The sequence below is a fragment of the Oncorhynchus tshawytscha genome, linkage group LG05 (assembly GCF_018296145.1).
Source record: "Oncorhynchus tshawytscha isolate Ot180627B linkage group LG05, Otsh_v2.0, whole genome shotgun sequence".
In the NCBI taxonomy this organism is placed as follows: Eukaryota; Metazoa; Chordata; class Actinopteri; order Salmoniformes; family Salmonidae; genus Oncorhynchus; species Oncorhynchus tshawytscha.
Window position 1 is genome coordinate 86,237,719 of NC_056433.1, and position 26,461 is coordinate 86,264,179.

The 26,461-nt window shown below is 44.7% G+C and overlaps 1 protein-coding gene across 2 annotated transcripts in view; it reads left to right on the forward strand.

Moving 5' to 3' along the window:
- The window catches only part of LOC112240915 (sushi, nidogen and EGF-like domain-containing protein 1), a 112,173-nt gene that overhangs the window by 17,336 nt on the left and 68,376 nt on the right, over window positions 1–26,461 (forward strand). For both annotated transcript variants that reach the window (XM_042322595.1, XM_042322594.1), the window contains exons 2-4: window positions 17,679–17,966; window positions 18,232–18,372; window positions 23,862–24,024. In XM_042322595.1, coding sequence (XP_042178529.1) covers window positions 17,679–17,966; window positions 18,232–18,372; window positions 23,862–24,024 — 592 coding nt within the window. The remainder of the gene's footprint in view (window positions 1–17,678; window positions 17,967–18,231; window positions 18,373–23,861; window positions 24,025–26,461) is intronic.

The window sequence follows — 26,461 nt, forward strand, 5'->3', positions numbered from 1 at the left end:
GGTATGATATGGTATGATTTGGAGATATGGTATGATGGCATATGCGTTAGGGTGGTTGAACTCTCCCCAAGAGAAGATATAGAGGTATGTTATGCTCTGCATTAGTTAGTGCTGTAGAGAGAAGTGAAGACAGTCCTTCCAGGGAGTATTATTATTTAATTTTTTTATTTTATTTTGTGATATCCAATTGCGATCTTGTCTCTGCTGCAACTCCCCCAACGGGCTCGGGGGAGGCAAAGGTGGCGTCCTCCGAAACATGACCCGTCAAACCGCTTCTTAACGCCCGTATGCTTAACCCAGAAGCCAGCTGCGCCGTGTCGGGGGAAACACCGTTCAACTGACGACCGAGGTCAGCCTGCAGGTACCCGGCCCGTCACAAGGAGTCGCTAGAGTGCGATGAGCCAAGTTTTTTATTTCTTTATTTTTTATTTTTTATTTCACCTTTATTTAACCAGGTAGTCTAGTTGAGAACAAGTTCTCATTTACAATTGCGACCTGGCCAAGATAAAGCAAAGCAGTTCGACACATACAACAACACAGAGTTACACATGAAGTAAAACAAACATACAGTCAATAATACAGTATAAACAAGTCTATATACGATGTGAGCAAATGAGGTGAGATAAGGGAGGTAAAGGCAAAAAAAAGGCCATGGTGGCGAAGTAAATACAAAATAGCAATTAAAAACACTGGAATGGTAGATTTGCAGTGGAAGAATGTGCAAAGTTGAGATAGAAATAATGGGGTGCAAAGGAGAAAAATAATAAATAAATTAAATAAATTAAATACAGTAGGGAAAGAGGTAGTTGTTTGGGCTAAATTATAGGTGGGCTATGTACAGGTGTAGTAATCTGTGAGCTGCTCTGACAGTTGGTGCTTAAAGCTAGTAAGGGAGATAAGTGTTTCCAGTTTCAGAGATTTTTGTAGTTCGTTCCAGTCATTGGCAGCAGAGAACTGAAAGGAGAGGCGGCCAAAGAAAGAATTGGTTTTGGGGGTGACCAGAGAGATATACCTGCTGGAGCGCGTGCTACAGGTGGGTGATGCTATGGTGACCAGCGAGCTGAGATAAGGGGGGACTTTACCTTGCAGGGTCTTGTAGATGACCTGGAGCCAGTGGGTTTGGCGACAAGTATGAAGCCAGGGCCAGCCAACGAGAGCGTACAGCTCGCAATGGTGGGTAGTATATGGGGCTTTGGTGACAAAACGGATTGCACTGTGATAGACTGCATCCACTATGTTGAGTAGGGTCTTGGAGGCTATTTTGTAAATGACATCGCCAAAGTCGAGGATCGGTAGGTTAGTCAGTTTTACGAGGGTATGTTTGGCAGCATGAGTGAAGGATGCTTTGTTGCGAAATAGGAAGCCAATTCTAGATTTAACTTTGGATTGGAGATGTTTGATATGGGTCTGGAAGGAGAGTTTACAGTCTGACCAGACATCTAGGTATTTGTAGTTGTCCGCGTATTCTAAGTCAGAGCCGTCCAGAGTAGTGATGTTGGAGAGGTGGGAAGGTGCAGGCAGCGAACTGTTGAAGAGCATGCATTTAGTTTTACTTGTAAGAGCAATTGTAGGCCACGGAAGGAGAGTTGTATGGCATTGAAGCTCGCCTGGAGGTTAGATAACACAGTGTCCAAATAAGGGCCAGAAGTATACAGAATGGTGTCGTCTGCGTAGAGGTGGATCAGAGTAAAGTGCCCCCAGGCCAAACCCTCCCCTAACCCAGACGACGTTGGGCAAATTGTATGCCGCCCTATGGATCTCCCAGTCTGATTATAATTCATATGTCACTTAAGATATGTGGTCCTTTGTAGCTCAGTTGGTAGTTCATGGTTGCTTGTAACGGGTAGTGGGGTTTGATACCCAGGACCAACCATACGTGGACTGTAAGTCACTTTGGATAAAAGTGTCAGCTAAATGACATATATTATATGAAGACATCAAAGACTGTGGCAGCCAGGCACTTGAAATTACAGTCACGCTTGTTTTCAAACTGTTAGCCGAATCAATTAACTTGTCTCCCGCAAACTATGCATGCCACATTGCGAGCTCTCTCTCTCTCTCTCTCTCTCTCTCTCTCTCTCTCTCTCTCTCTCTCTCTCTCTCTCTCTCTCTCATGAGATGAGAGACAAGCTTCGGTTATGAACAGTTTTCCTAAACACAGTAATGTCTTCCTCCTGGAGAGTTCCATTCCAAGCCTCAGCTCCATGGCAACAGTGGAACCTGTAGAACCAAACCATTTTGAGGTGGATCTAGAAAGTTGTCTTACGGTATTATCATAATTAATCCCCTTAAACCACAGTATCTCCTGTATGCTCAAGTGTCGTCCCCCCCTTTTATAGCAAAACCTTCAGTTCTCCACTGCTCCCTACGAAGAACACTTAACCCTCTCCTTCATACGGCAGACACTTTGAAAACATTGCCATTTTCAGCCTTGTCTTTGCTGTCCTGTACTTTGTCCTGTACTGTAATGTGTATACATTCCTTTCCTTTTATAGCAGCAAAGATTAGCGGCTTTGAAGACAGTCACTCAGTAAGAGACGCCTAGGAAAGTGATGACTAGACCTTAATCTGAGCCTGGCCTGTCTGTTACCTTGTCCTGTAATCTAGTCTCAGCCTGGCCCGTCTGTTAGCTTGTCCTGTAATCTAGTCTCAGCCTGGCCTGTCTGTTACCTTGTCCTGTAATCTAGTCTCAGCCTCAGCCTGGCCTTGTCTGTTACCTTGTCCTGTAATCTAGTCCTTGTCCTGTAATCTAGTCTCAGCCTGGCCTGTCTGTTACCTTGTCCTGTAATCTAGTCTCAGCCTGGCCTGTCTGTTACCTTGTCCTGTAATCTAGTCTCAGCCTGGCCTGTCTGTTACCTTGTCCTGTAATCTAGTCTCAGCCTGGCCTGTCTGTTACCTTGTCCTGTAATCTAGTCTCAGCCTGGCCTGTCTGTTACCTTGTCCTGTAATCTAGCCTCAGCCTGGCCTGTCTGTTACCTTGTCCTGTTATCTAGTCTCAGCCTGGCCCGTCTGTTACCTTGTCCTGTAATCTAGCCTCAGCCTGGCCTGTCTGTTACCTTGTCCTGTAATCTAGCCTCAGCCTGGCCTGTCTGTTACCTTGTTGTACCGTTGCAGGCTAACTGTTGCAGGATAACCTGTGTGTTAGGTCACCAAGCGCAACATAGCATCAGCGTGTAAATCAGCTAGAAAGATGTGTTGGCATTGAGTAATTGTCTCTGGCCCCCTCCCAGTTAGGGGGAGTGATGAGCTCTACAGCAGAGACCCATAACTCAGTCGCTGGTTGAAAACTGTTTTCTGCCCCTCCCAAAAGATAGAATTTGTAGATAATTGGCCTTCTTCCTTGGACTCCTGCCACAAACAGGACCAAGCCTGGCCTGCTGAGGAGTGACCGTCTCCATCTTAGCTGGATGGGTGCGCTCATCTTATCTATGAACATAAACAGGGCTCTAACTCCTCTAGCTCCACAATGAGATAGGGTGCAGACCAGGCAGCAGGCTGTTAGCCAGTCTGGCAGCCCAGTGGAGTCTCCCACTAGCACAGTCAGCGTAGTCAGCTCAGCTATCCCCATTGAGACCGTGTCTGTGCCTCGATCTAGGTTGGGCAAAACTAAACATGGCGGTGTTTTGCCTCTTAAGGATCTGCCCCTTTTTTTCCAGTTTTCGCCTAAAATGACATAAACAAATCTAACTGCCTGTAGCTCAGGCCCTGAAGCAAGGATATGCATATTCTTGATACCATTTGAAAGGAAACACTTTTAAGTTTGTGGAAATGTGAAAGGAATGTAGGAGAATATAACACATTAGATCTGGTAAAAGATAATACAAAGAAAAAAAACAAACGTTCTTTTGTATTTTTTGACCCATCATCTTTTAAATGCAAGAGAAAGGCCATAATGTTTTATTCCAGTCCAGGGGCAATTTACATTGTGGCCACTAGATGGAAGCAGTGTATGTGCAACGTTTTAGACTGATCCAAGGAACCATTGCATTTCTGTTCAAAATATTGTATCAAGACTGCCCAAATGTGCCGAATTTGTTTATTAATAACTTTTCATGTTCAAAATTGTGCACTTGAGTGGGTTGAGTCACTGACGTGATCTTCCTATCCGGGTTGACACCCACCCAGATGTTTCTATACTCGACCTTGTCTCAGGATGGTAAGTTGGTGGTTGAAGATATCCCTCTAGTGGTGTGGGGGCTGTGCTTTGGAAAAGTGGGTGGGGTTATATCCTGCCTGGTTGGCCCTGTCCAGGGGTATCGTCAGCCAGTTCCACAATGTCTCCCGACCCCTCCTGTCTCAGCCTCCAGTATTTATCCTGTAGTAGTTTATGTGTCGGGGGGCTAGGGTCAGTCTGTTATATCTGGAGTATTTCTCCTGTCTTATCCAGGGTCCTGTGTGAATTTATCTTTCTAATCTTTCTCACTCTCTCTTTCTCTCTCTCTCTCTTCTCTTGGAGAACCTGAGCCCTAGGACCATGCCTCAGGCCTATTTGGCATGATGACTCCTTGCTGTCCCCAGTCCACCTGGCCGTGCTGCTGCTCCAGTTTCAACTGTTCTGCCTGCCGCTATGGAACCCTGACCTTTTCACCAGACGTGCTACCTTGTCCCGGACCTGCTGTTTTTGAGTCTCTAGAGACAGCAGGAGCGGTAGAGATACTCTGAATGATCGGCTATGAAAAGCCAAGTGACATTTTTTCCTGAGGTGCTGACCTGTTGCATCCTCTACAACCACTGTGATTATTATTATTTGACCCTGCTGGTCATCTATGAACATTTGAACATCTTGGCCATGTTCTGTTATAATCTCCACCCAGCACAGCCAGAAGAGGACTGGCCACCCCACATAGCCTGGTTCCTCTCTAGGTTTCTTCCTAGGTTTTGGCCTTTCTAGGGAGTTTTTCCTAGCCACCGTCCTTCTACACCTGCTTCGCTTGCTGTTTGGGGTTTTAGGCTGGGTTTCTGTACAGCACTTTGAGATATCAGCTGATGTAAAAAGGGGCTTTATCAATACATTTGATTGATTGATGTGTGTATGTGCGTGTGTGTGTGTGTGTTTGTGTGTGTGTCTGTTAGGTGTGTGCATTGAAGGAGCATCATGTAGTACGAAGCCCCATAATGGAAATTAGTAGATTTGCAACCACTTAGCCTGAATTCAAACAACTCTTCCTCCTCCCCCACATAACCAGGTTCTGACAGAGCGCTGTCTACAGGAAGGATGCCCAGGTTGTTGGTTGGCTGGTGAGGAAAACACCACGCCACCACTGAGATTGACCGGCTTTGGTTGACAAATAGGAAGTGTACACCAATCTGAATACAATTTTGCATCAGAATGTATTTTTCTATAATTCTTATTTTTTATATTGTGAAACGGTATCATTCCACTATCGGCGCAAATATATTCAGGACATTTTCTGATATTACAAAAAATATGATTTTAATGCTTCTTTATAGTTTACAAACAAACAATGTACAAACAATGTTGGGATCTGTGTTGAAAAGTACATTATCTATAGCAGCAAGGACCAAAACATTTCAGATCATTTCCCTGCTAAAAGACCTTTAAAATCTGATCATTTCCTTTCTAAAAGGCCTTTACACCTCTGATCACCACAGTGTCTCCTGACCCCTCCTGTCTCAGCCTCCAGTATTTATGCTGCAGTAGTTTATGTGTCGGGGGGCTAGGGTCAGTTTGTTATATCTGGAGTACTTCTCCTGTCCTATTCGGTGTCCTGTGTGAATCTAAGTGTGCGTTCTCTAATTCTCTCCTTCTCTCTTTCTTTCTAACTGTTGCAGGACCATGCCCCAGGACTACCTGACATGATGACTCCTTGCTGTCCCCAGTCCACCTGGCCGTGCTGCTGCTCCAGTTTCAACTGTTCTGCCTTATTATTATTCGACCATGCTGGTCATTTATGAACATTTGAACATCTTGGCCATGTTCTGTTATAATCTCCACCCGGCACAGCCAGAAGAGGACTGGCCACCCCACATAGCCTGGTTCCTCTCTAGGTTTCTTCCTAGGTTTTGGACTTTTCCAGGGAGTTTTTCCTAGCCACCGTGCTTCTACACCTGCATTGCTTGCTGTTTGGGGTTTTAGGCTGGGTTTCTGTACAGCACTTTGAGATGTCAGCTGATGTACGAAGGGCTATATAAATAAATTTGTTTTGATTTGATTTGATCATTTCCCTGCTAAAAGACCTTTACATTTCTGATAATTTCCTTGCTTTTAGTACCTGACACCTTTTTGTAAAACTTTAAAATTCAACATTCACTGTTAAGGTGTTTTGTTCACAGAATAGAAAACAGTGGCCGTGTCCTAAATCTGTATTTCCTACTATTTATTTAAACTGTGTACTGTGTACTAATCGGACTACATACTATCAAGAACGTACAGGTTAGTTTAAAAAAAATGAATGCAGTAAGCAACAAATACCAGCATACTAGGCTTATCCTAGACTCACATTAACATCTGCTAACCATGTGTATGTGACCAATATCATTTGATTTGATTTGATCCTGAGAATGCATCTATTGGGCAATTGCGTCGGTTCCCCCCACATTGGTTAATTTTTGGTACAGCGAGTCCCCTCCGGCTGACTTTCAGTTTTTTTGTCAGAGACATGTGGGTCTCGAAAATGCTATTCTCTTTCTCAAAAGTGTGCAGTGAATTCTCTACTAGATGAACAGTTGAATGAGTATGACATCCTGGCATTTAAAGCGTACTAGACTTTCTAAATTCCATGTACTATAAAACGTTTTGTTTTTTTTGCCCAAAATACCTACTATCATAACACAAGTACATGTTTTTAGGTCATATAGTGATTGTTGTCATCAGAAGACACATTTGTGCAGTTGTGTTCACTGTTTACACAAATCAGCAAATGCTACTTGCGCAAAATTCTACATCACCCCATTGGTGTCATAATACCATGTTTGGAAATATCTTGTTCTGAGTGTTTACAATATTGCGGACATGCAGAGATGTAGAGAATGAAGTTGTGTTACTCCTCAGTCATCGTGATCTTTTCATTATAGAGCTTTGTTTTGCTGTGGATTGGTGGCCTTATCCATTCATATCAGTTGTGATTCTCCATTCTTTTCGCCTTTCCTTATTTCTGTTGTCGGATTCTGTTTCTGTGCACCAATGGAAAGTCTTCAAAACAAATGAGAAAACCAGCCTTTGTATTAAATACATGGAATTGGATTGTGATGATACCGATGAATGGATCCTGCATACAATATGTTTTTTATATTATAATGTTTTTTGATTGGTTGATTTGGTTGTACTTCCTGTTTTTATCATTACCCATAATGCTGCACCTTTGGATAGTTGTACTTCCTGTTTTTATCATTACCCACAATGGTGCACCTTTGGATAGTTGTGCTTCCTGTTTTTATCATTACCCATAATTCTGCACCTTTGGATAGTTGTACTTCCTGTTTTTATCATTGCCCATAATGCTGCACCTTTGGATAGTTGTACTTCCTGTTTTTATCATTACCCATAATGCTACACCTTTGGATAGTTGTACTTCCTGTTTTTATCATTACCCATAATGCTGCACCTTTGGATAGTTGTACTTCCTGTTTTTATCATTACCCATAATGCTGCACCTTTGGATAGTTGTACTTCCTGTTTTTATCATTACCCATAATGCTGCACCTTTGGATAGTTGTACTTCCTGTTTTTATCATTACCCATAATGCTGCACCTTTGGATAGTTGTACTTCCTGTTTTTATCATTACCCATAATGCTACACCTTTGGATAGTTGTACTTCCTGTTTTTATCATGCAAGGAATATATGTTGATCCACAAGGATTTTTAAAAGACAGACTTTCTGTTTTGTCTGCTTGGACTCAAGAGATAACCATGGTTGTGTTAATCTTTCTGCAGGCAGTCGTGTTCTTTTGACTGTATAACATCGTTTTGATGAATGTATTCATGTTCTGAGATGGCAACTACATTTTAAAAACGGCCAAAGACTTGTGAAATCTGTTTTGAAAATCAACAAGATGTTGTGCGTGTGTGTGTGTGTGTGTGTGTGTGTGTGTGTGTGTGTGTGTGTGTGTGTGTGTGTGTGTGTGTGTGTGTGTGTGTGTGTGTGTGTGCGTGTCTGTGTGTGTGTGTGTGCGTGATGGAGGTTGACCTAGGGTCATGAGGTTGAACAACAAGGCTACACCTCCTCATCTCATTAGGGACTAGGGGACTAGGGGAGATACTAGGGGAGATACTAGGGGAGATACTAGGGGAGATACTAGGGGACTAGGGGAGATACTAGGAGACTAGGGGAGATACTAGGGGACTAGGGGAGATACTGGACTAGTAACCGAAAGGTTGCAAGTTCAAATCCCCGAGCTGACAAGGTACAAATCTGTCGTTCTGCCCCTGAACAGGCAGTTAACCCACTGTTCCTAGGCCGTCATTGAAAATAAGAATTTGTTCTTAACTGACTTGCCTAGTAAAATAAAGGTAAAATAAAAAATACTAGGGGAGATACTAGGGGACTAGGGGAGATACTTGGGGACTAGGGGAGATACTAGGGGAGATACTAGGGGAGATACTAGGGGACTAAGGGAGATACTAGGGGACTAGGGGAGATACTAGGGGACTAGGGGAGATACTAGGGAGATACTAGGGGAGATACTAGGGAGATACTAGGGGAGATACTAGAGGAGATACTAGGGGACTAGGGGAGATACTAGGGGAGATACTAGGGAGATACTAGGGGAGATACTAGAGGAGATACTAGGGGACTAGGGAAGATACTAGGGGAGATACTAGGGGAGATACTAGAGGAGATACTAGGGGACTAGGGAGATACTAGGGGAGATACTAGGGGAGATACTAGGGGAGATACTAGAGGAGATACTAGGGGACTAGGGAGATACTAGGGGAGATACTAGGGGACTAGGGGAGATACTAGGGGACTAAGGGAGATACTAGGGGACTAGGGGAGATACTAGGGGAGATACTAGGGGACTAGGGGAGATACTAGGGGACTAGGGGAGATACTAGGGGACTAGGGGAGATACTAGGGGAGATACTAGGGGACTAGGGGAGATACTAGGGGACTAAGGGAGATACTAGGGGACTAAGGGAGATACTAGGGGAGATACTAGGGGAGATACTAGGGGAGATACTAGGGGAGAAACAAGGGGAGAAACAAGGCCAGTTAGAAGTGTGTCCCAAATTGCACCCTATTCCCTTTATAGTGCACTACTATTGGCAAGAGCCCACAGTGCACTGGTCAAAAGAAGTGCACTATAACGGGAATAGGGTGCCATTTGGGATGTAAGGGTTTAGGGATTAGGGGCCAAGTGTGTGGGCTGTAGACACTTCCCTGTGTTTCATTAAACCCTGTGGCGGTGTGACTGTCTGTGAAACGTCCTCTTTGACAGGGGAAGGCTCATGTTTTCCCCCACTGATCCCGGGCACCTTTTTCATTTATGGGGTTTGCTTTGGCCCTAGTTTTCCTTGATTAAAGTTTATTTTAGTGTAGAAATAACTTGGCTCCAGAGAAAACTACCCAAGGAAAACCCAGAAAATGTCGGCAAAGAATTCCCCAAGAAAAAGAGAGATGAGGGGAGAGAGAGAAGGTGGGGGGCAGAGAGAAGGAGAGAGAGAGAGAGAGAGGGGGGGGAGTGTGAGAGAGAGAGGGAGAGAGAGAGAAGGAGAGAGAGAGGAGAGAGAGAGAAGGAGAGAGAGAGAGAAGGAGAAAGAGAGAAGGAGAGAGAGCGAGAAGGAGAAAGAGAGAAGGAGAAAGAGAGAAGGAGAGAGAGAGAAGGAGAGAGAAGGAGAGAGAGAGAAGGAGAGAGAGAGAGAAGGAGAAAGAGAGAAGGAGAGAGAGAGAAGGAGAGAGAATGAGAGAGAGAGAGAAGGAGAGAGAGAGAAGGAGAGAGAGAGAACCAGGAGGACTGAACTGCTTTAGGAGGGCTCTTAACTGCTTCATGCTCTGACTGACTGTATGGCTGACAAGATGGCTGACTAGATGGCTGACTGACTGACTGACTGTATGGCTGACAAGATGGCTGACTAGATGGTTGACTGACTGACTGACTGACTGTATGGCTGACAAGATGGCTGACTAGATGGCTGACTGACTGACTGACTGTATGGCTGACTAGTAGATGGCTGACTGACTTGACTGACTGACTGTATGGCTGACAAGATGACTGACTAGATGGCTGACTGACTGACTGACTGTATGGCTGACTAGATGGCTGACTGACTGACTGACTGTATGGCTGACTGACTGACTGACTATATGGCTGACAAGATGACTGGCTGTATGACTGACTAGATGACTGACTGTTTGATTGACTGACTGACTGTTTGACCTAATGCCTGCCTGCTTGGTTGACTGACTGACTGTATGGATGACTAGATGGCTGACTGATTGACTGACTGACTGTATTGCTGACTAGATGGCTGACTGATTGACTGACTGACTGTATTGCTGACTAGATGGCTGACTGATTGACTGACTGACTGTATGGCTGACTAGAGGACTGACTGATTGACTGACTGACTGTATGGCTGACTAGATGGCTGACTGATTGACTGTTTGAACTAATGCCTGCCTGCTTGGTTGACTGACTGACTGACTGTATGGCTGACTAGATGGCTGACTGATTGATTGACTGACTGACTGTTTGACCTAATGCCTGCCTGCTTGGTTGACTGACTGAATAGCTATTACCCAAGCACGTCAACATCCGAGAGCATAGCCTCAATGAAACAGAAAGGTGTTTCAATGGATCCCCTATCATCAGATCCCTTTAACTAAGATCTCTTTCTCCCCCTACATGTTACAGAGGGTTTAATCTCAATGTGACATCCATCCTTGTAAAGTAATACTAACTATACTATATTAGTTTAGAGCACCTGGTTGAGCCTTACTGGGAACCGCCTTAGAGCTGTGGTCCTGTCAAATGACACCTTTCTATGTTTAATTAGATAATCAGACTCTGAATTAAACTTTCAAGGCTGGATTAAAGGACTATTTCTGGATTTTGGCAATGATGTCCTTTATCTACTTCCCCAGAGTCAGATGAACTTGTAGATACCATTTTGTATGTCGCTGTGTCCAGTGTGAAGGAAGTTAGAGGTAGTTTCTCGAGCCTATGCTAACTAGCGTTAGCGCAATAGATACCCTTAGACTTTCAGTCATTGCATTAGCGCTAGTTAGCATTTTCCTTCATACTGGACACATACTGTAGCACGCGCTCCAGCAGGTATATCTCTCTGGTCACCATAGCAACACCCACCTGTAGCACGCGCTCCAGCAGGTATATCTCTCTGGTCACCATAGCAACACCCACCTTTAGCACGCGCTCCAGCAGGTATATCTCTCTGGTCACCATAGCAACACCCACTTTGCACATTCTTCCACTGCAAATCTACCATTCCAGTGTTTTTAATTGCTATATTGTATTTACTTTGCCACCATGGCCTTTTTTTTGCCTTTACCTCCCTTATCTCACCTCATTTGCTCATATCATATACTGTATAGACTTGTTTCTACTGTATTATTGACTGTATGTTTGTTTTACTGTTTGCTTTACTACATGTGTTATCTTGACCAGGTCGCAATTGTAAATTTAACTTGCCTACCTGGTTAAATAAAGGTGAAATAAAATAAATAAAAATGAATAAAAGGCTATACGTGATGACGTCGTGGACATAGAAATGACTTGCGGTTAAATTCCATTTACATTTCCAACTCTACTAAAGTTTCTCCCACACAAATGTTTGTGTTGTAATAGTGAGCCCACTCTGGTAGCACCCTCTAGCCAACAGCACGCAGGACGCAGATTGACTCTGGTAGCGCCCTCTAGCCAAAAGCACGCAGGACGCAGATTGTACGTTGTTTGTAATAGTGAGTCCACTCTGGTAGCGCCCTCTAGCCAACAGCACGCAGGACGCAGATTGTACGTTGTTTGTAATAGTGAGCCCACTCTGGTAGCGCCCTCTAGCCAACAGCACGCAGGACGCAGATTGTACGTTGTTTGTAATAGTGAGCCCACTCTGGTAGCGCCCTCTAGCCAACAGCACGCAGGACGCAGATTGTACGTTGTTTGTAATAGTGAGCCCACTCTGCGCCCTCTAGCCAACAGCACGCAGGACGCAGATTGTACGTTGTTTGTAATAGTGAGCCCACTCTGGTAGCGCCCTCTAGCCAACAGCACGCAGGATGCAGATTGTACGTTGTTTGTAATAGTGAGCCCACTCTGGTAGCGCCCTCTAGCCAACAGCACGCAGGACGCAGATTGACTCTGGTAGCCTCTAGCCAACAGCACGCAGGACGCAGATTGACTCTGGTAGCCTCTAGCCAACAGCACGCAGGACACAGATTGACTCTGGTAGCGCCCTCTAGCCAACAGCACGCAGGACACAGATTGTACGTTGTTTGTAATAGTGAGCCCACTCTGGGAGCGCCCTCTAGCCAACAGCACGCAGGACGCAGATTGTACGTTGTTTTTAATAGTGAGTCCACTCTGGTAGCGCCCTCTAGCCAACAGCACGCAGGACGCAGATTGTACGTTGTTTGTAATAGTGAGCCCACTCTGGTAGCGCCCTCTAGCCAACAGCACGCAGGACGCAGATTGTACGTTGTTTGTAATAGTGAGCCCACTCTGGTAGCGCCCTCTAGCTAACAGCACGCAGGACGCAGATTGACTCTGGTAGCCTCTAGCCAACAGCACGCAGGACGCAGATTGACTCTGGTAGCCTCTAGCCAACAGCACGCAGGACGCAGATTGACTCTGGTAGCGCCCTCTAGCCAACAGCACGCAGGACACAGATTGTACGTTGTTTGTAATAGTGAGCCCACTCTGGGAGCTCCCTCTAGCCAACAGCACGCAGGACGCAGATTGTACGTTGTTTTTAATAGTGAGTCCACTCTGGTAGCGCCCTCTAGCCAACAGCACGCAGGACGCAGATTGTACGTTGTTTGTAATAGTGAGCCTACTCTGGTAGCGCCCTCTAGCTAACAGCATGCAGGACGCAGATTGTACGTTGTTTGTAATAGTGAGCCCACTCTGGTAGCGTTCTCTAGCCAACAGCACGCAGGACGCAGATTGTACGTTGTTTGTAATAGTGAGCCCACTCTGGTAGCGCCCTCTAGCCAACAGCACGCAGGACGCAGATTGTACGTTGTTTGTAATAGTGAGCCCACTCTGGTAGCGCCCTCTAGCCAACAGCACGCAGGACGCAGATTGTACGTTGTTTGTAATAGTGAGTCCACTCTGGTAGCGCCCTCTAGCTAACAGCACGCAGGACGCAGATTGTGCGTTGTTTGTAATAGTGAGCCCACTCTGGTAGCGCCCTCTAGCCAACAGCACGCAGGACGCAGATTGTACGTTGTTTGTAATAGTGAGCCCACTCTGGTAGCGCCCTCTAGCCAACAGCACGCAGGACGCAGATTGACTCTGGTAGCCTCTAGCCAACAGCACGCAGGACGCAGATTGACTCTGGTAGCCTCTAGCCAACAGCACGCAGGACGCAGATTGACTCTGGTAGCGCCCTCTAGCCAACAGCACGCAGGACACAGATTGTACGTTGTTTGTAATAGTGAGCCCACTCTGGGAGCGCCCTCTAGCCAACAACATACACATGGTTAGCAGATGTTAATGCGAGTGTAGCGAAATGCTTGTGCTTCTAGTTCCGACAATGCAGTAATAACGAACAAGTAATCTAACTAACAATTCCAAAAAAAAAACTACTGTCTTATACACAGTGTAAGGGGATAAAGAATATGTACATAAGGATATATGAATGAGTGATGGTACAGAGCAGCATAGGCAAGATACAGTAGATGATATCGAGTACAGTATATACATATGAGATGAGTATGTAAACCAAGTGGCATAGTTAAAGTGGCTAGTGATACATGTATTACATAAGGATGCAGTCGATGATATAGAGTACAGTATCTACGTATGCATATGAGATGAATAATGTAGGGTAAGTAACATTATATAAGGTAGCATTGTTTAAAGTGGCTAGTGATATATTTACATCATTTCCCATCAATTCCCATTATTAAAGTGGCTGGAGTAGAGTCAGTGTCATTGACAGTGTGTTGGCAGTAGCCACTCAATGTTAGTGGTGGCTGTTTAACAGTCTGATGGCCTTGAGATAGAAACTGTTTTTCAGTCTCTCGGTCCCAGCTTTGATGCACCTGTACTGACCTCGCCTTCTGGATGACAGCGGGGTGAACAGGCAGTGGCTCGGGTGGTTGATGTCCTTGATGATCTTTATGGCCTTCCTGTAGCATCGGGTGGTGTAGGTGTCCTGGAGGGCAGGTAGTTTGCCCCCGGTGATGCGTTGTGCAGACCTCACTACCCTCTGGAGAGCCTTACGGTTGAGGGCGGTGCAGTTGCCATACCAGGCGGTGATACAGCCCGCCAGGATGCTCTCGATTGTGCATCTGTAGAAGTTTGTGAGTGCTTTTGGTGACAAGCCGAATTTCTTCAGCCTCCTGAGGTTGAAGAGGCGCTGCTGCGCCTTCCTCACGATGCTGTCTGTGTGAGTGGACCAATTCAGTTTGTCTGTGATGTGTATGCCGAGGAACTTAAAACTTGCTACCCTCTCCACTACTGTTCCATCGATGTGGATGGGGGTGTTCCCTCTGCTGTTTCCTGAAGTCCACAATCATCTCCTTAGTTTTGTTGACGTTGAGTGTGAGGTTATTTTCCTGACACCACACTCCGAGGGCCCTCACCTCCTCCCTGTAGGCCGTCTCGTCGTTGTTGGTAATCAAGCCTACCACTGTTGTGTCGTCCGCAAACTTGATGATTGAGTTGGAGGCGTGCATGGCCACGCAGTCGTGGGTGAACAGGGAGTACAGGAGAGGGCTCAGAACGCACCCTTGTGGGGCCCCAGTGTTGAGGATCAGCGGGGGGGAGATGTTGTTGCCTACCCTCACCACCTGGGGGCGGCCCGTCAGGAAGTCCAGAACCCAGTTGCACAGGGCGGGGTCGAGACCCAGGGTCTCGAGCTTGATGACGAGCTTGGAGGGTACTATGGTGTTGAATGCCGAGCTGTAGTCGATGAACAGCATTCTCACATAGGTATTCCTCTTGTCCAGATGGGTTAGGGCAGTGTGCAGTGTGGTTGAGATTGCATCGTCTGTGGACCTATTTGGGCGGTAAGCAAATTGGAGTGGGTCTAGGGTGTCAGGTAGGGTGGAGGTGATATGGTCCTTGACTAGTCTCTCAAAGCACTTCATGATGACGGATGTGAGTGCTACGGGCGGTAGTCGTTTAGCTCAGTTACCTTAGCTTTCTTGGGAACAGGAACAATGGTGGCCCTCTTGAAGCATGTGGGAACAGCAGACTGGTATAGGGATTGATTGAATATGTCCGTAAACACACCGGCCAGCTGGTCTGCGCATGCTCTGAGGGCGCGGCTGGGGATGCCGTCTGGGCCTGCAGCCTTGCGAGGGTTAACACGTTTAAATGTCTTACTCACTTCGGCTGCAGTGAAGGAGAGACCGCATGTTTTCGTTGCAGGCCGTGTAAGTGGCACTGTATTGTCCTCAAAGCGGGCAAAAAGTTATTTAGTCTGCCTGGGAGCAAGACATCCTGGTCCGTGACTGGGCTGGGTTTCTTCCTGTAGTCCGTGATTGACTGTAGACCCTGCCACATGCCTCTTGTGTCTGAGCCGTTGAATTGAGATTCTACTTTGTCTCTGTACTGGCGCTTAGCTTGTTTGATAGCCTTGCGGAGGGAATAGCTGCACTGTTTGTATTCAGCCATGTTACCAGACACCTTGCCCTGATTAAAAGCAGTGGTTCGTGCCTTCAGTTTCACACGAATGCTGCCATCAATCCAAGGTTTCTGGTTAGGGAATGTTTTAATCGTTGCTATGGGAACGACATCTTCAACGCACGTTCTAATGAACTCGCACACCGAATCAGCGTATTCGTCAATGTTGTTGTCTGACGCAATACGAAACATCTCCCAGTCCACGTGATGGAAGCAGTCTTGGAGTGTGGAGTCAGCTTGGTCGGACCAGCGTTGGACAGACCTCAGCGTGGGAGCTTCTTGTTTTAGTTTCTGTCTGTAGGCAGGGATCAACAAAATGGAGTCGTGGTCAGCTTCTCCGAAAGGGGGGCGGGGCAGGGCCTTATATGCGTCGCGGAAGTTAGAGTAACAATGATCCAGGGTCTTTCCACCCCTGGTTGCGCAATCGATATGCTGATAAAATTTAGGGAGTCTTGTTTTCAGATTAGCCTTGTTAAAATCCCCAGCTGCAAGGAATGCAGCCTCCGGATAAATCGTTTCCAGTTTGCAGAGAGTTAAATAAAGTTCGTTCAGAGCCATCGATGTGTCTGCTTGGGGGGGGATATATACGGCTGTGATTATAATCGAAGAGAATTCTCTTGGTAGATAATGCGGTCTACATTTGATTGTGAGGAATTCTAAATCAGGTGAACAGAAGGATTTGAGTTCCTGTATGTTTCTGTCATCACACCATGTCACGTTAGTCATAAGGCATACGCCCCCGCCCCTCTTCTTACCAGAAAGATGTTTGTTTCTGTCGGCGCGATGCGTGGAGAAACCCGCTGGCTGCACCGCTTCGGATTGCGTCTCTCCAGTTAGCCATGTTTCCGTGAAGCAGAGAACGTTGCAGTCTCTGATGTCCCTCTGGAATGCTACCCTTGCTCGGATTTCATCAACCTTGTTGTCAAGAGACTGGACATTGGCGAGAAGAATGCTAGGGAGTGGTGCACGGTGTGCCCGTCTCCGGAGTCTGACTAGAAGACCGCTTCGTTTCCCTCTTTTTCTGAGTCGTTTTTCCGGGTCGCTGCATGTAAATCCACTCCGTTACACTGGTTGTAAGGCAGAACACAGGATCCGCATCGCGAAAAACATATTCTTGGTCGTACTGATGGTGAGTTGACGCTGATCTTATATTCAGTAGTTCTTCTCGGCTGTATGTAATGAAACCTAAGATGACCTGGGGTACTAGTGTAAGAAATAACACGTAAAAAAACAAAAAACTGCATAGTTTCCTAGGAACGCGAAGCGAGGCGGCCATCTCTGTCGGCGCCGGAAGTATTGTTTGTAATAGTGAGCCAACTCTGGGAGCGCCCTCTAGCCAACAGCACGCAGGACGCAGATTGTACGTTGTTTGATAGAGCGCACACATCGTCTACATGATGAGAGTATTACGCAGAAAAGGGCAAGATTTTTTTAAATTTGTCATAATGGCAGACAAGCGTCGAAGATCATTTCACATTTAAATAAAACCCTGGATATTTATTTGGAAAGGAGCATCAAGCTCATCACCTTCCACTTTCACCACCTTGTAAAGTTCATAATCATAATGTATTTAATTAATCTGTAGCCTAATAAACTGTATGCTTTCCCGACTCATAGTGGGTAAACCACACAATATATCATCACGTGACTCCAAATTAATTTCGATATTTGAGCATAAAGGCGTTTTACACCTCCATTTCTCGTATAATTAATTTTACAAACACAAAAAAGATCCCAACGAACGATCAAATTCTTTGTCAGCATTTGTAAAATTGTTCTGAAACTTCCTGCTTCCATCACAGCTCATGTTGATTTTGTTTTTATATTGTTGTGGCTTTACTGGAATCACAAAACTGTGGATGGAAACGTGATTAGTGTCTAACCTTCTCCTCTCCTTCCCAACAGGTAAACAACAACGGTCTGGTTTCGTTCCTCCGAGAGGTATCTCAGTTCACACCAGTGGCCTTTCCCATCGCCGGAGACCGGAGGGTTGTGGCGGCGTTCTGGGCTGACGTGGACAACAGGCGGGCGGGGCAGGTCTTCTACCGGGAGAGTAAAGACCCGTCTGTCCTCCTGAGGGCCACAGCTGACGTCAAACGATACTTCTCTGGGTTCCCGGAATTCACTGCGACGTGGATCCTCATCTCGACGTGGCACAAAGTCACCTTCTTTGGAGGGAGTGACATCACACCGGTTAGGATTCTCAACCTATCAAAATGTATTTATTGTGTGTCAACAGTGCTTTACAGTAACCCAGCCTGGGTCAGTAAGAACCAAGCAGTAGTAGGAAGGGAAAACACCCCAAACTAATTGTTGATTGATAGGGGAGAGAAAAAGCACCCCTTTCTTGTTCAAATTTGAACCGTACATTTTTTACCATTTTGCGGACACTCTTAAGAGACGTATGAATATTTTTAATATTCCACATACTGTATGTAACCAGTTGTCCTCTGTACAGGTGAATACGTTCCAATTGGTGCTGATCACCAACGGAGAGGTATCCTTCACCATCTTCCAGTATCATGGCATCACCTGGACCACAGGCATGCACGCCAGCAGTGGAGGAGACCTGGCAGGGCTAGGAGGCATCGCTGCACAGGTAGGATCACGGAGAGGTCCCTCACAAACCGTTTTTATAGGTAGGATCATGGAGATGTCCTCACAAACCGTGTTTATAGGTAACATCACAGAGATGTCCTCACAAACCGTGTTTATAGGTAACATCACAGAGATGTCCTCACAAACCATGTTTATAGGTAAGATCACAGAGATGTCCTCACAAACCATGTTTATAGGTAAGATCACAGAGATGTCCTCACAAACCGTGTTTATAGGTAAGATCACAGAGATATCCTCACAAACCGTGTTTATAGGTAAGATCACATAGCTAGATGTCCTCACAAACCGTGTTTATAGGTAAGATCACATAGCTAGATGTCCTCACAAACCGTGTTTATAGGTAAGATCACATAGCTAGATGTCCTCACAAACAGTGTTTATAGGTAAGATCACATAGCTAGATGTCCTCACAAACCGTGTTTATAGGTAAGATCACATAGCTAGATGTCCTCACAAACCGTGTTTATAGGTAAGATCACATAGCTAGATGTCCTCACAAACCGTGTTTATAGGTAAGATCACATAGCTAGATGTCCTCACAAACAGTGTTTATAGGTAAGATCACATAGCTAGATGTCCTCACAAACTGTGTTTATAGGTAAGATCACATAGCTAGATGTCCTCACAAACTGTGTTTATAGGTAAGATCACATAGCTAGATGTCCTCACAAACCATGTCTCATTCATATGTAGAATAATAGGGAAGACATCAAAACTATGAAATCATGTAGTAACCAAAAAAGTGATAAACAAATCAAAATATATTTTAGATTTTAGATTCTTCAAAGTAGACGCCCTTTGTCTTGATGACAGCTTTGCACACTCTGGGCATTCTCTCAACCAGCTTCACGAGGTAGTCACCTGGAATGCATTTCAATTAACAGGTGTGCCTTGTTAAAAGTTAATTTGTGGAATTTCTTTCCTTCTTAATGTGTTTGAGCCAATTAGTTGTGTTGTGACAAGGTAGGGGTGGTGTACAGAAGATAGTCCTATTTGGTAAAAGACCAAGTTCATATTATGGCAAGAACAGCTGAAATAATCAAGAAGAAAGAAGAAGAAACGAAGAAGACACGTCACTCGATACGGAACATTTCAAGACCTTGAAGTCACAAAAAAACATCAAGCTCTACGATGAAACTGTCTCTCTGCTGCAGAGGATCAGTTCATTAGAGTTTACCAGCCTCAGAAATTGCAGGTGAAGCACGGTGGTGGCAGCATCATGTGGTGGGGATGTTTTTCAACGGCAGGCCTGGGAGACTAGTCAGGATCGAGGGAAAGATGAACAGAGCAAAGTACAGATCCTTAAAATAAAATCTGCTCTAGAGCACACAGGACCTCAGACAGGGGCAAAGGTTCACCTTCCAACAGGACAACGACCCTAAGCGCACAGCCAAGACAACGCTGGAGTGAATGCCCTTGAGTTGCCCAGCCACAGCAGAGAAGAATGAGAGAAACTCTCCAAATACAGGTGCGCCAAGCTTGTAGCATCATACCCAAGAAGACTCAAGACTGTAATCGCTGCCAAAAGTATTTCAACAAAGTACTGATTAAAGGGTCTGAATACTGATGGAAATAATATTCCCGTTTTTTATTTGTAATACATTTGCAAACATTTCTAAAAATAGTTTTTGCTTTGTAATTATGTGGTATTGTGTGCAGATTGATGAGAGAGAGAGAGAGAGAGAGAGACAGAGAGAGAGAGAGAGAGAGAGAGAGAGAGAGAGAGAGAGAGAGAGAGAGAGAGAGAGAGACAGAGAGAGAGAGAGAGAGAGAGAGAGAGAGAGAGAGAGAGAGAGAGAGACAGAGAGAGAGAGACAGAGAGAGAGAGAGAGAGGGGAGAGAGACAGAGAGAGAGAGAGAGAGAGAGAGAGACAGAGAGAGAGAGACAGACAGAGAGAGACAGAGAGAGAGAGGGAGAGAGACAGAGACAGAGAGAGAGAGGGAGAGAGACAGAGAGAGAGAGAGAGAGAGAGAGACAGAGAGAGAGAGACAGACAGAGAGAGACAGAGAGAGAGAGAGAGAGAGGGAGAGAGAGAGAGACAGAGAGAGAGAGAGAGAGAGGGAGAGAGAGAGAGACAGAGAGAGAGAGAGGGAGAGAGAGAGAGAGAGAGAGAGAGAGACAGAGAGAGAGAGAGAGAGAGAGGGAGAGAGAGAGAGAGAGAGGGAGAGAGAGAGAGAGAGACAGAGAGAGAGAGACAGACAGAGAGAGACAGAGAGAGAGAGGGAGAGAGACAGAGACAGAGAGAGAGAGGGAGAGAGACAGAGAGAGAGAGAGAGAGAGAGAGAGAGACAGAGAGAGAGAGACAGACAGAGAGAGACAGAGAGAGAGAGAGAGGGAGAGAGAGAGAGAGAGAGAGAGAGAGAGAGAGAGAGAGAGAGAGAGAGAGACAGAGAGGGAGAGAGAGAGAGAGAGGGAGAGAGAGAGAGAGAGAGAGAGAGAGAGAGAGAGAGAGAGAGAGAGAGAGAGAGAGAGAGAGAGAGAGAGAGAGAGAGAGAGAGAGACAGAGAGAGAGAGAGACAGAGAGAGAGAGAGAGAGAGACAGAGAGAGAGAGGGAGAGAGAGAGAGAGAGAGAGAGAGAGAGAGAGAGAGACAGAGAGAGAGAGAGAGAGAGAGAGAGACAGAGAGAGAGAGAGAGAGAGGGAGAGAGACAGAGAGAGAGAGAGAGAGAGGGAGAGAGAGAGAGAGAGAGAGAGAGAGAGAGAGAGAGAGAGATGATTGTGAACTATAGGAGACAGAGGGGAGAGCACACCCTCATCCACATTGACAGAGCTGTTGTGGAGCGGGTTGAGAGCTCCATCCACATCACTAAGGACCTACATGATTCACACACAACCCCACAGTCATGAAGAGGGCAACAGCAGCGCCTCTTTTCCCCCTCAGGAGTATGAAAAGATTTGGCATGGGCTCTCGGATCCTCAAAATAGTGGCAAATGTACTAGCCTTGACCACAAAGCACGACAGAGGGTGATGAGGACAGCCCAATACATCACTGGGGCCGAGCTCCCTGACATCCAGGTCCTCTATATCATTAACACGACAGAGGGTGGTCCCACACAAAACCCACACACGTTTACACACGTTTACACACGTTTACACACACACACACACACACACACACACACACACACACACACACACACACACACACACACACACACACACAGAGTTTTGTGAGGTCTGTCACTTTACCCTGCCTTAATGTACATATCTACCTCTAATACCTTATTATTATCTATCCTGAAGCCTAGTCACGTTACCCTGCTTTCATGTACATATCTCCCTCTAATACCTTATTATTATCTATCCTGATGTCTGGTCACGTTACCCTGCCTTCATGTACATATCTCCCTCTAATACCTTATTATTATCTATCCTGATGCCTAGTCACGTTACCCTGCCTTCATGTACATATCTACCTCTAATACCTTATTATTATCTATCCTGAAGCCTAGTCACGTTACCCTGCCTTCATGTACATATCTACCTCTAATACCTTATTATTATCTATCCTGATGCCTAGTTACTTTACCCTGCCTTCATGTACATATCTACCTCTAATACCTTATTATTATCTATCCTGATGCCTAGTTACTTTACCCTGCCTTCATGTACATATCTACCTCTAATACCTTATTATTATCTATCCTGATGTCTAGTCACTTTACCCTGCCTTCATTTACATATCTACCTCTAATACCTTATTATTATCTATCCTGATGTCACGTTACCCTGCCTTCATGTACATATCTACCTCCAAATACCTTATTATTATCTATCCTGATGTCTAGTCACTTTACCCTGCCTTCATTTACATATCTACCTCTAATACCTTATTATTATCTATCCTGATGTCACGTTACCCTGCCTTCATGTACATATCTACCTCCAAATACCTTATTATTATCTATCCTGATGCCTAGTTACTTTACCCTGCCTTCATGTACATATCTACCTCTAATACCTTATTATTACCTATCCTGATGCCTAGTTACTTTACCCTGCCTTCATGTACATATCTACCTATATCTACCCATATCTACCTATAATAATAATATCTTATTATTATCTATCCTGATGTCTAGTCACTTTATCCTAACCTTCATGTACATATCTACCTCTGCACATTGATCTGGTACTCCCTGTATATAGCTCCACATTGATCTGGTACTGGTACTCCCTGTATATAGCTCCACATTGATCTGGTACTGGTACTCCCTGTATATAGCTCCACATTGATCTGGTACTGGTACTCCCTGTATATAGCTCCACATTGATCTGGTACTGGTACTCCCTGTATATAGCTCCACATTGATCTGGTACTGGTACTCCCTGTATATAGCTCCACATTGATCTGGTACTGGTACTCCCTGTATATAGCTCCACATTGATCTGGCACACCATTCTTGTGTAAACATCCTCTCACTGTCAACTGCGTTTATTTTCAGCAAACTTAACGTGTAAACATTTGTTTGAACATAACAAGAATCAGCAACTGAGACATAAACTGAACAAGTTCCACAGACATGAAATGGAATAATGTGTCCCTAAACAAAGGGGGAGGGGGGTCAAAATCAAAAGCAACAGTCAGTATCTGGTGTGGCCACCAGCTGCATTAAGTACTGCAGTGTATCTCCTCCTCATGAACTGCACCAGATGTGCCAGTTCTTGCTATGAGATGTTACCCCACTCTTCCACCAAGGCACTTGCAAGTTCCCGGGCATTCCTGGGGGGAATGGCCCTAGCCCTCACCCTCCGATCCAACAGGTCCCAGACGTGCTCAATATGCATGACCCTGGGCATCTTTCCTTTGGTTAGTCAGTAGAAAGGTCTCCTTAGTGTCCTAAGTTTTCATAACTGTGACCTTAATTGCCTACCGTCTGTAAGCTGTTTGTGTCTTAACTACCGTTCCACAGGTGCATGTTCATTAATTGTTTATGGTTCATTGAACAAGCATGTGAAACAGTGTTTAAACCCTTTACAATGAAGGTCTGTGAAGTTATTTGGATATTTTACGAATGATCTTTGAAAGACAGGGTCCTGAAAAAGGGACATTTCTTTTTTTGCTGAGTTTATTTGATGTTTTATCTTTAAACTCTGCATTGTTGAGAAGTAAAGTAAAAAATCTAAATATATATAAATATATAAATAAATAAATAAATACATAAATAGATAAATAAAGTTGTATTCAGCTGTATTCGGCTCATGCGCTTCGATTTAATTTGATTTGATCTTAAACTCTTAACAATGATTTGGGCCTCTTGGGGGACTGGGAGATTTGAGAGATTTCCTTTTCCGATGGAATTAAAATTCTCAGACATCATGCGATTGGCTAGCCATCGAGAATTTACCCGTAATCTTATGGGCCCTGGTTAAAACTGGTGGACAACAAAGGGTGTAGGGTACCATTTGGGACACGGATCAAGTGTGGTCTCCTCACAGTCACTCTAAATTGTGTCTCTCCTCATAGGCAGGTTTTAACGCTGGCGACGGGAAACGTTACTTCAACATCCCGGGGTCTCGTACTGATGACATGGTGGATGTGGAGGGAACCACCAACGTAGGTCGCCCCGGGAGATGGGTGTTCCGGATCGACAATGCACAGGTGGAGGTGGGTGGCTGCAACCACTCAGGTAAGATCGAGGAGGAACATTTATCAATAATAACTATTATACATTGAATCCATTCTGTAAAGTGTGTTAGGACTCTGTTAAAAATGCAATTCATTTTGATTTGATATGGCATTTTCTAAAGGGAAATTAGTTCTGAGAGAAGAATGTTGAATGATACTAACATCAACCTCTTTCATCAATTTCTCCTCCTCACTAATTAACTGTTCTGTCTCTCCTCACTTACTAAATGTTCTGTCTCCCCTCACTAACTAACTGTTCAGTCTCTTCTAACTAACTAACTGTTCAGTCTCTTCTAACTAACTAACTGTTATGCCTCTCCTAACTAACTAACTGTTCAGTCTCTCCTCACTAACTAACTGTTCTGTCTCTCCTCACTAACTAACTGTTCTGTCTCTCCTCACTAACTAACTAACTAACTAACTGTTCTGTCTCTCCTCACTAACTAACTAACTGTTCTGTCTCTCCTCACTAACTGTTCTGTCTCTCCTCACTAACTGTTCTGTCTCTCCTCACTAACTAACTGTTCTGTCTCTCCTCACTAACTAACTGTTCTGTCTCTCCTCCTCACTAACTAACTGTTCAGTCTCTTCTAACTAACTAACTGTTCAGTCTCTTCTAACTAACTAACTGTTATGCCTCTCCTAACTAACTAACTGTTCAGTCTCTCCTCACTAACTAACTGTTCTGTCTCTCCTAACTAACTAACTGTTCTGTCTCTCCTCACTAACTAACTGTTCTGTCTCTCCTCACTAACTAACTAACTGTTCTGTCTCTCCTCACTAACTAACTAACTAACTGTTCTGTCTCTCCTCACTAACTAACTAACTGTTCTGTCTCTCCTCACTAACTGTTCTGTCTCTCCTCACTAACTGTTATGTCTCTCCTCACTAACTAACTGTTCTGTCTCTCCTCCTCACTAACTAACTGTTCAGTCTCTTCTAACTAACTAACTGTTCAGTCTCTCCTAACTAACTAACTGTTATGTCTCTCCTAACTAACTAACTGTTCAGTCTCTCCTCACTAACTAACTGTTCTGTCTCTCCTCACTAACTAACTGTTCTGTCTCTCCTCACTAACTAACTAACTGTTCTGTCTCTCCTCACTAACTAACTAACTGTTCAGTCTCTCCTCACTAACTAACTAACTGTTCAGTCTCTCCTCACTAACTAACTAACTGTTTAACATCTCCTCAATAACTGACTAACTGTTCTGTCTCTCTTCACTAACTAACTGTTCTCTCTTCTAACTAACTAACTGTTCTGTCTCTCCTCACTAACTAACTGTTCTGTCTCTCCTCACTAACTAACTGTTCTGTCTCTCCTCACTAACTAACTGTTCTGTCTCTCCTCACTAACTAACTGTTCTGTCTCTCCTCACTAACTAACTGTTCTGTCTCTCCTCACTAACTAACTGTTCTGTCTCTCCTCACTAACTAACTGTTCTCTCTCACCTAACTAACTAACTGTTATGTCTCTCCTCACTAACTAACTGTTCTGTCTCTCCTCACTAACTAACTAACTGTTCTGTCTCTCCTCACTAACTAACTAACTGTTCTGTCTCTCCTCACTAACTGTTCTGTCTCTCCTCACTAACTAACTGTTCTGTCTCTCCTCACTAACTAACTGTTCTGTCTCTCCTCCTCACTAACTAACTGTTCAGTCTCTTCTAACTAACTAACTGTTATGTCTCTCCTAACTAACTAACTGTTCAGTCTCTCCTCACTAACTAACTGTTCTGTCTCTCCTCACTAACTAACTGTTCTCTCTCCTCACTAACTAACTAACTGTTCTGTCTCTCCTCACTAACTAACTAACTGTTCAGTCTCTCCTCACTAACTAACTAACTGTTCAGTCTCTCCTCACTAACTAACTAACTGTTTAACATCTCCTCAATAACTGACTAACTGTTCTGTCTCTCTTCACTAACTAACTGTTCTGTCTCTCCTCACTAACTAACTGTTCTCTCTCACCTAACTAACTAACTGTTATGTCTCTCCTCACTAACTACAGTGCCTTGCGAAAGTATTCGGCCCCCTTGAACTTTGCGACCTTTTGCCACATTTCAGGCTTCAAACATAAAGATATAAAACTGTATTTTTTTGTGAAGAATCAACAACAAGTGGGACACAATCATGAAGTAGAACAACATTTATTGGATATTTCAAACTTTTTTAACAAATCAAAAACTGAAAAATTGGGAGTGCAAAATTAATCAGCCCCCTTAAGTTAATACTTTGTAGCGTCACCTTTTGCTGCGATTACAGCTGTAAGTCGCTTGGGGTATGTCTCTATCAGTTTTGCACATCGAGAGACTGACATTTTTTCCCATTCCTCCTTGCAAAACAGCTCGAGCTCAGTGAGGTTGGATGGAGAGCATTTGTGAACAGCAGTTTTCAGTTCTTTCCACAGATTCTCGATTGGATTCAGGTCTGGACTTT